We start from the raw sequence: 10,687 nt of genomic DNA on the forward strand, positions 1-10,687 counted from the left end.
ACAGCTGGTAAATCCTTGGTCCCAGTAAGCCCTGCCACAACCCAGCCATGGCACAGGCTCCTCAGCTTTATCTGGAGTAAGGATTTAGGGACAGGGGTCTGAGGTTGAGGCTTCTTGGGCTGAGCTTCTCTGAGAGTATCTCAGGGGTCCTCTTTGGCAAAGCCCTACTCACTTCTCCAGGGTCTTTCTCATTGTCAAGTTTATGAAGAGGGCATGAGGTGCTTGGCTGAGGCTGATCTCCTCCTGCTGAGCACCCCCACCCCATCAGACTGTCCTTCCTGTGCAGCAAGTGTCTGCAGGGTCTGGAGGCAGGAAAGGAATTCTGATCTGTTGTAATTTGTCTCCTCTGTGTGTGTCCTGCACTAAATGCCAAAACCCAAACATGGGACATAATGCAGAGAGGGACACAGGCACAGTCCAGGCCTGACCATCCTGTGTGTGCAAAGTAGAAGTGATCCCCACGCCCCCAACACCCAGGGATCATGTGGAATCACTCACCATATAAGGTGAAATGTCCAGTTACTCCTTTAGTCTTATCACCTCGCTGTATGATTTGTATGGTGTAGGATCCTGTGTCCTTCTGGGTGACATTCTGGATCAGCAGGGATGCATTGGAATATACTGTTTCTCGTCCACTGTATGCAGGCCCAAATATAATTGTTTCAGCATCTATTACATATGCTGTAATGTAATGTTGGAGGTCCATTATTTGCCCTTTGTACCAGATGCAGGCAGCAAGATTCTGGGGCAAATTGTGGACAAGTAGAAGAACATCCTTCCCCTCAGAAACTTTGGCTGGCTGGGCTTCAATCGTGACTTGGGCAGTGGTGGTCGGGTTCCAGAAGATTAAAAGTGATGCTAGGAGGTGGAGAGAGCATCAGTCAATATTGAGACCTATGTATTGGGGTGAAAAGATGGGGCCCTGCGTCCTGAGAGGATCTCTTCAGTCATCAGCCTTGAAAACACACACACACACACTCACAAACACACACATTCACCTTTTGTGTGTGTGTGTTTGTGAGTGTGTGTGTGTGTGTCCTACTGTCCTACTGGGTCAAGGTCAGCAGCACGACCCCCATTCCTTCAACACTTCCGACCTTGGCATTTTTCTGTTTGGAATCCTCTTCCCCAGGGGTCTGCACAGCTCTCTCCACACTGCCTTCAGGTCTTGCTCGCATCAGGGCATCCTTAGACTTCTTTCCTGACACTTCCTTTGGATACCCTGGGTCTTCCCTTTCTGGCCTTTCCCTGCTCTGCTCCCTTCAGAGCTCTTGTCAACACCTGACCTCACATTCTAGATCTCTTTGCATGTCTGTCTTCCTCCCCATGACAGCATGAGTTCCATAAGGACAGGGACTTTTGATCTTGGTTGCACACCAGTGCCTTGGAGAGGCTGTAGATTCCTGTACATGTGAGAGTTCCCCGGGTCCTCCCTGCCCAGGGTTTTTTTATTTGTCTTTCTCCAATTGTTGATGTTTTTTGCTGAGGACAGTGTTTCATGCCCTGTTTATATTTTAATTTAAAGTGTTATCTGACAATAGTTATTATTATCATTTTTTAAAATGTGGTGTCCAGTGATGATTAACCAGCAAAAAAGAACACTTGAGATTTTCCTACTTCTTACCAATTCCAGTGCAATGTGATTTTCCTGTTTTGACCCGTGTCCCTCTCTGGTATATATTCCCCTATCCAGGCTCCAACAGAGCCTTCTTTCCTGTATTTTTTTTTTTTTCTTTTTGAGACAGAGTCTCGTACTGTCGCCCAGGCTGGCATGCAGTGGCGCCATTTCGGCTCACTGCAACCTCTGCCTCCCAGGTTCATGCAATTCTCCTGCCTCAGCCTCCCGAGTAGCTAGGATTACAGGAGCACACCACCACACCTGGTTAATTTTTTGTAGTTTTAGTAGAAAGGAGACTTCACTATGTTGACCAGACTGGTCTTGATCTCCTGACCTCATGATCCACCCACCTCAGCCTCCCAAAGTGCTGACTTCTTTTATTTTTTAGAACCGCATCCTGTCCAGGAAATCCCATCCAATCATCCTGCTTCCTCCTCCTGTCCTCTCCCAGGAAGTTCTCTCCTCACCTGTGAGTAGAAGCTCCTTCCAGGTGATGTGTAGTGTGTAGGGAGGGGCTGAGAGGGGCCCCATGGCCTGTGCTGCCTGCATGTTCTCCTCTGTGGAGATGATCCTGGGATCCAGAAACTTTCTGAGCACGGCTGCCAGTTGTGCTGTCCTTCCTCTTTCTGTGCTGAACCTCTTCCCGGGGCAGGAGCACTTCTCAGGCTCATGGGTGGGGTCTGTGCCCAGGACACCCCTCTGTCCCCTCCCCTCTCTGTCCAGCCTCCTTGTCCCTCCTTCTCTTTTTCCTTTTGTCTGTGTGTCAGGTCCCTGGGAATTGTGGAGGCCTCTGCCTTTTTCAGCAGTGATTCTGTCACCAAACCTCGATACACACTATGTGCAGAAACACAAACGCACACACAAAAGAGATGCACACAGACACACACAGTCACACACATACCCTGTAGGTTGGGCAAGTACAGTCCTGGGCCTCAGCCTCCTGCTGTCCCAGTGGCTCTGGTTTGGGGTGCACATTCATGCCCTTTGCCCTCTTTCATCCCCATCTGACTCTCCCCTTCAGTGCAGGAGGTTGGAGCTGCACCAGGTTCCTGTCACAGGGACACCCCATTGTGCTGTGGGTGAGTTGTGTGTCACCTGGTGACAGGAACCCTTCCTTTCTCTAATTGTGTCTAGCTTGACTGCAGCTTCCAAGGATGGATATTCAGGACCTGGGTGTCCCAGAGGAAAGTGTCCTTCCTGGAGGTGTGCAGGGTGAATCTCTCGTGCCCCTTGGGAGGAGAGGCCTGTGCTGGTTGCTCAGTGGGGGCTGTGAGTCCCATAGTCAAAGGGACCGTTCTCAGTCACTATTGCTCCCTGGAGTCTGGTAGCTGAGCTGGGGCTCAGGGTTTCTCCTTTCTTCCTGACCATCTTTGGTGTCCTCTCTTCTCTGCCCATCTGATTGTCCTGTGGACACCACACCTTCCCCATGGTGGTGCAGGAGGAAGTGGGGAGTTACCCAGGAACCCTGTGGAACATGGCTTGTTGAGATGCAGGAACAGGAGCCTGGGACAGAGCAGGGGTTCAGAGCTGCAGTGATTCATCCCGACTTACTCCGTGGTCGTGATGGGCTCAGTCCTCCATGTGCTGACATACCCAGGGGTCTGTCCTGAGGGTTTTGACCTGGCCAAGCTACTCTCTGTAGAAGAGGAACAGGCAGTTGCCAGAAAGCCTGTCTGGAGGGACATTGCTCACACCTGAGAGGGCACATGGGGGTGAGTTGTGTTCTGGGAGCAAAGAGCATTACTACCCCCTTCTCCCGGCAGGCACACTGGAGAGGTCTGTCTTCCCAAGGGACAGGCGGGGATAGGTGGCCACATCCTGGATGGTGCCTGTGTGTGACCATCACACGCGCTCTGAGCCCCCCGGGGGGCAGCGGGCAGACAGGTCATAGGGTGCCTGACTGATTCCCAGGGAGGCTGTGGGCTCTCAGGCAGGCACTGGTCTGTGTCAGCACTAGGCTTGGCCTGGGATGCCCCAGAGAACAGGACAGATGGAGCATGGGCGGACATTTAGGGAGCAGTGACAGAAAGAGTTGATGAGGATGGAGGGAGGTAATGAGGGGAAAGCGCCCAATGTGGCGTCGCGTGCACCATGGCTGCCCTGGGAGATGTCTTTTTAGCTGATCCCAGGGAAGGAGCAGGTGTGTGGGGCAGGAGCTGCCGGCAGAGGGAGTGGTGTCAGCTTGGCGGCCGCCAGGTCAGGGAGGAGCTGACAGAGTCCGTGTGGGGAGCACGGAGGACGTTGAGGACTTGAGCCGAGGTGACCCTGGTGAGGGTGGACCCTTCTCGGCTATCGTTTCAGATGAGGGAGGTCGGCATCCCCTGGGAAGGCTCCAGGCTGGAGGGACTCTGCCGCCCACTGGTGGACTGGAAGGGAAGTGTGGGTGGCCCTAGTCCCAGGCCAGGCTGTGTGTTTTATTCCACAAGGATCTGCACATTTCACACGAGGTCACACATATGTTATGTTACAGGTCCATCACCTTCCAGCCCCATGAGTCCCAGTCTCTGTAGCTCTATGTTCACTGTTCTCCCTCTTTCACAATCGGGAGTCCCAAACGCAGATTTTTGTCACCTTCTGTGGGTTTGTGTTTGTGTGCAGTAGGCGGCACTGTGTATTCCCTTGGGACAGTGATGTCTGGGGCTGAGCACTGCACATGGGCTTGGGAGCAGAAGAGGGAGCAGCAGGGCGGGAGGATCAATGCCACGGGAGCAGGGACAAGTCATTTTCATTTTCTCATGCCCAGGGACCAGAACCCAGGATTCTGACTCCAGGGCACAGTACCACACCCTGCTGGTGTCCCTGGATGTCATGAGTGCTTATAGTGTCATGCTGCCTTGGCATTCATTTTTTATGGTGTAAATTTATTTGCCTCACATCAGAGGCAGGCCTTGGTCACCCTGGCAGTTTTCAATACTCTATCTGGTTCAAGCGGCTCTAGTTGGTGGCCAGAGATAAAATCTTAGAGGCATCTCTTCTGCTTGGTGTGCTGGGCTCCCCTCTCTCCAGCTGCTTTCTTTAAACTGATAAATCCGATATTTGCCCTTACATTTAAAGTGACCACTTCTCAGTCACAGCATGATCTCCTGGTCCCAGTGTTTGCTGCTTGCTTTAAACACATCCATTAAAGCTCCCTGCTGGAAACCTGTCAGATAACACCTGGACTTACTAAAGCCATCGGCTTACCAGGCTCTTCTCTCCTCCCTGCCTGGGCTCACTGACCTCTGTATCTGTGGTCTCCAGGTGTGCCGAGTGCTCCCCAGTGTCTGTAAGTAGTAAAAACACTTACACTTTCACGCCGTGGTTGTATAACTATAGCCTCACATGCCATCCAGGGCCTGACATCAAGGCTGCCCTATGGGATCCTTGCTGGTTGAACCCCTGCTGGAGCTCTTGTTTTGGGACCTCTGGTTATTCTGGGGACAGGAGTTTCCAGCTAACTTGATTGAAAACCTGATACATTTCATTGAAAACACTGGGTTAGATGATGTATTCATGGACTTCAGCTGCCAAAACAGACACATTAGCCTGGGTGAATTAAATAATAGAAATCTTTTTTTTCACAGTTCTGTGAATAATGTGCTGTTTTAACCACTTTCAAATGTGCAATCAAGTGGAATTAACCACATACACAGTGTTCAGTTACCATCACCACTATTTTTCCTAGAAAATTTTTATCATTTTAAACTGAAACTTTGTATCTTTTAAACAATAATAACTCCCTGTATTTTCCATCCTAAACATTGATCATCTCTGCTCTGTCTCTCTGAATTTGCCTATTCTTGATGTTTCATATAAATGGAATTATACATATATTTTATTTTGTTTCTGACATATTTCACTTAGCATAAGATTTCCAAAGTCCATGCATGTTCCAGCGGATGTCAGAGCCTCATTCCTCTTTATGGTAGATAAACATTCCATTGTATGTGTCACCACATTTGTTTATTCATGTGTTGATGAACACTTGGATTGTTTTACATTCTATCTTTTGTGAGTAATGCTGCAATCAACATTCCCATGCGAGTACCTGTTTGAGTCCCTGGATTCAATTCTTTGGGTATATACCTAGGAACGTATGCTGTTTCACATGAGAATTCTATGATTAGCTTCTTGAGGAACAGCACAACTGTTTCTCCTAGTGGCTGTACATTTTTATAATCTCACCAGCAATGTATGAGGATTCCAAATTCTACATAAGGCTTTCACTTGTTTTAAAAGAGTGTTAGCCATATTTGTAGGTGTAGTGTGGGATCTCATTGTGGCTTTGACTTTGTATTTTCCTGATGACTAATGATGTTGAGTTTCTTTTCATGTCCCTCTTGATGATTTGCATATCTTCTTTGAAGAAATGTTCATTTGAGTCCTTTGCCCATTTATATAAATTGGGTGGTTTGTCTTTTTGTTGTTGAGTTGTAGCAGTTCTTTATATATTCTGGGCATGAAACCATTGTCTATGTGATTTGCAACTGTTATGTCTCATTCTGTGTTTGGTCTTTTTATTTTCTTGATAATGTCCTTTGATGCACAAAAGGCTTGCATCTTTAGCCCAATTTATCTATTTTTCCTTTTTGTTTCTCATGCATTTGGGTCATACCTGAGAATCCATTGCACATTTGAGGTCATTAAGTTTTACCCCTATGTCTTTTTCTAAGATGTTTTTATGGTTATAGATCTTATAATTAACTCACTGATCCATTTTTAGATAATTGTTTGATATGGTTGGAAGCATAGTTCTTTAAGTTTATTGTTTTGCACGTGGTTATCTAGTTGTTTGTGCACCGTTATTTGAGAGGATGATTGTTGCTCCATTAAATTATCTTGACACCCTTATGTGAGAGCAATGAGCTATAAGGGTGAGGGTTTATTTCTGGACTCTCGATTCTATCCCTTTGGTCACTATTTGTATTCTTATGCCAGCAGCCACTGTTTTTAACAGTTGTAATGTCTTGTGAGAGTTCAAATAAGAAAGTTCAAGTTCTGCAATTTATTTTGGCAAAATTGTTTTGGCTATTTCAAGGGTACTTTTTTGAAAAGTAGGAGGCCCATGTTTTGAAATTGGAAAGTCTTTTCTGTCTTCCTTCGTAGGGAAATTTTGCAGTGTAGGGATGTTTTCAGGAACTTTATCAAAGTAGGTAAATTGTCACCACTTCCTTTGCTGAGGTACTCTGTTAAAATGTGTGTTGCCTCCCGTTGAGGAATTGAGAGATCCTGGAAGCGCTTACCCATGTGGTGAGGGACAGTGAGCTCCTTAATGAGGGGCACAGAAGACATTGTTTTGGGACTCAATGTTGTCAGGGATGGTGTGTGCATCTCTACTTCTTTATTTTTTTGTACAGGTTGCATCTCTGCTGGACATACTAGATATTGAAATCTTTGTTCTTTCTCTTGGTTCTGGGTTGGCTGACCTGTCAACTGGAGCTGGAGGACATGCGTGGCAGGGGAGTGACCCCCATGGGAAAGAGCAGGGCTCAGCAGAGTGAAAGCAGCTGGGACCCAGAGAAGCCAGGGAGGTCTGACTCTTAGAAGCCAAAGACCAGCAGGTGGGTGTCCTCAGGTGCAAATGGACTGCACTGGTACCCATTGCAGTGGACTGGAAAAAGGTTAGAGGCTTTGGATATTCCATTTTCTCTCTCAGCTCTTCAGCAGGAGACTTGGGTCCTGGGCTGGTACTGTCGTGCAGCAGGGGCAAGGTAGACAGGAATGGCTGCATATCAGGCCTAAGTCCATGTCATCCTCTCAGGCATTGCCACTGAAGATGGAGAATTTTGTTCAGAGACCCAGCCTGGGCACATGGGAGGAGCCACCTTATTAAAATTAATTTAAGAAAACAGTATGCATGCTTTATTCTTCTAGAATAATTATTAATGTCATGTTTTACAATGTATCTCTTAAAGGAATGGTGAGAATCATCTACGTAAAGTATGTTTTAGTTGGTCTTTTGTGTAATTGCAGCTTTCACTCATTCTTATAGAAACCATTTCCTTTGGGAACACACAGGCAGTATCTCTGTGTTCATTTCTACTGGGAAATCTTTATGCAGGGTGGAGAGGGTAACATTTCCTAATGAACCCTCATAAGAGATGGAAAGCATCTGACTACCAGAAAAAGTGTCCAAATGCTGCTGGTAATGATCATGGGGCTGCAGGTAGAGGTCAGTTTAAGGAGATGTCAGGGAAAGTAATTTTGAGAGTCTTTTTTTTTTTTTTTTTTTTTTTTTTTTTTTTAACAAATCATGGGCAGAAGCCACCACCTGGACCCACCACATATTGGAATGGATGAGGGACAGAAATAGAGCTCAGTAAATTAATAATGAAATCCTGGAGTGGGCAAGAGGTTTGAGAGGATGACGGGTGTGTGAGGTGAATGGGTGAATGTTGAGAATGTTCAAAACATCTTCTTCTCCATAATAAGAGAGGGTTTAGGCCCCTGAGTCAGACAGTGTCCAGGCCAGGGGGAGCAGGATGTTGTCAGCTCTCCTGGCCAAAAGTGAGACTCCAGCAGTGTCGTTACTTGGTCCAGTTTGGGATTTATTTATATTTTAAAAATGATCCAACAGTATACAATTTTGAAAATATACAAAAATCCCTATGCTACCATTCATAGATAGCCAAGATGGCTTTTTACCTTCTCCTTCCATCAATCTCTACCACTTACTCACCTCAGCTTGCTCCTTGGACCTTAATTCCCTCCACTTGAACTTGCCCTTAGTTTAAGTCAAGTAATCTCTTGACTTCCTTGGCCCCTTTCTGATCCTTAGCAGGTTGTCCTCTAGAGGGCACCCTCACCTTTCCTGTAGCTTCTCAGGATCCAGATGCCCCTGCCTTGTGTGGGCACCAGGGATATGGCCCTGTGCCTGTGTCCCTGAAGGTCCTGTCACTCAGGACCTTTGTGTGAGAGCAGCTGAGGTGATATTACCCTCCCCTACTTTTCTGGGAACATAAAAATTTGTACAAACCTTGTAGAGTAAAATTTCTTAATGCATGTGAAAATTTAAAAAATATATATTTTTGCCTCCCAAACTTTACTGGGAAAAATTTATTACAGTCCCAGTCATAAAAAATGACACGTAACCAGGGTTATTCACTGTATTGTTTGTTTAACAGCAAAATATTGGGAACAACCTAGACTTTCACCGGCACAATGCTAATTAAACAGGCTACCTTATATCTACACAACAGAATATGATGCAGCTGCATAAAAAGTATAGACTCTTTCAGCTATTCATACAGAAACACCTCCATGTTCTGTTTTAATTATAGCATCTAAACATCACAGAATAAGATGCAGTTTTTGTACTACATCTGACCTTAGAACATTACTTTACTTTTTTTTTTTTTTAATTTAAAGAGAGAGGGTCTCACTCTCATACCCAGGCTGAAGTGCAGTGGCAAGATCCTAATTGACTGCAGCCTCAACCTCTGAGCTCAATTGATCCTCCTGTCTCAGTCTCCTGAGTAGCTGGAATCACAAGCACATGCCAGCCTGCCTAGCTCATTTTTTGTGTTTGTTTCTGTAGAGATGGGGTTTCACCCAGGCTGGTGAAATCCCAGGCTGGTCTGAAACTTTTGGGCTCAAGTGATCTGCCCACTTTCACTCCCAAAATGCTGGAATTACAAGCAAGTGTCATCACACTTGATTCTGCTTTTTTTTTTTTTTTAATTGGACTGGAGTCTACTCACTTATCTGTTTCCCCATCAGGTGATTTCTATTTTTCCTCAATTTCTCTACCATATGTCCATGCCAAAATCCAGATGTATTTGCTTTTGTTTAGAATTAGATTTTTTTTCTTAAAAGAGAAGCCTTAGGAATATTCTCCTAGCTGATTTTCAGGATTCTAATCTTCACTGTGTAAGTCATAGGTTTCCAATTCCGGATACTGATTAGAGTCACTTGTAGGTCATTTAAAGCCTACCAATGCCTGTACCATCCCGCTAGTGTATCTGATTTGGCTGATGTGTGCTGTGGTCCGGGTATTGGTTGTTTAAAGATGCTTTCAAGGAAAAGGGTCATTTTGCAGTGGAGGAACTTTAGCCCAGTGATTAAAGTTGACATCCCCAGTAATCAGAGATAATGACATCTTAGGGCCTTGTAATATAATGGATGGAGAAGGTGCAGCATCATCCCTGTGGTATTCTTGTACAAAGTGTATAACCTGAGTTTAATCATGAGAAAATATTAGAAAAGTCCAAACTGAGAGTCATTCTACAAAATAAGTAACCAATACTCTTCAAAAATGTGAAGCTCTTAAAGGTAAATCCTAACTCTCCCAGATTAAAGCAGACTGAGAGAACAGTACAATGAAGAGCCATACATGATATTAGATTGGATCCTGATCCAGTAAAAGGACATTAGTCAGAAGATAAAGGGTATTTGGATAAGGTCTCTACAGGCATTCATTTTACAATGTTAATAATCATTTATTGATTTTGATTATTAGGTGCTTATCTTTAATGTTAATATTTGGGGAAGTTGAATGAAAAGCATATGAGGACTTTGCCTAATTTTGGAACATTTTGAAAGTCTGAAATTATTTCAAAATTAAACATGAAAAGAAAAGAAATATAGATCTTTTAGATATTTCTATTAAGTGTCCAAAGTTGAAGATCATTTCCCAACTTATCTTGCCTAATACTGATCAGAGTAATCTTCCTGGAAATCCTGTTTGTCATGTTTGTGACCTTCTCAAAGCTTTCCAGTGACTTCTCTTATCTGTGGGATGAAGTTCCCATTACATAGTCTGCCATTCAGTGTCCTCATAGCATGGCCCTAATCTCCTTTTTTTTTTTAAAATCTGTGTTGAAAGACCTGACCAACATTTTTCTTTCTTATGGCCAAACTTGTTCTAATTTTTTCTTATATGATGCCCTTCCCTGTCTTCTCAACTGTGGGACTTTAGTCAAGGTAGTGGGAAATATTTTAGAAGAAAAATTATAAAGATAGTTATAGGAAATAGTCACAAACCTTCTTGGAAGTCTGGGGGTTTGCATAGCTTCAGTAAAAGGTTTGGCTGAAGGCAGCTGAATAATTTTAAAAGCTTAGGGCATAAATACACAGGAATGTAGAGGAGTT

The 10,687-nt window shown here is 45.0% G+C and overlaps 1 protein-coding gene across 1 annotated transcript in view; it reads right to left on the minus strand.

Annotated features, from left to right (window-relative positions):
- The window catches only part of LOC139360196 (pregnancy-specific beta-1-glycoprotein 5-like), a 57,269-nt gene extending 54,990 nt beyond the window's left edge, over positions 1–2,279 (minus strand). The window contains 2 exon segments of the mRNA XM_071086196.1: positions 499–858; positions 2,086–2,279. Coding sequence (XP_070942297.1) covers positions 499–858; positions 2,086–2,167 — 442 coding nt within the window. The 5' untranslated portion in view covers positions 2,168–2,279.
- Positions 2,280–10,687: the final 8,408 nt, after the last annotated feature.

The sequence above is a fragment of the Macaca nemestrina genome, chromosome 20 (assembly GCF_043159975.1).
Source record: "Macaca nemestrina isolate mMacNem1 chromosome 20, mMacNem.hap1, whole genome shotgun sequence".
Classification (NCBI taxonomy): Eukaryota; Metazoa; Chordata; class Mammalia; order Primates; family Cercopithecidae; genus Macaca; species Macaca nemestrina.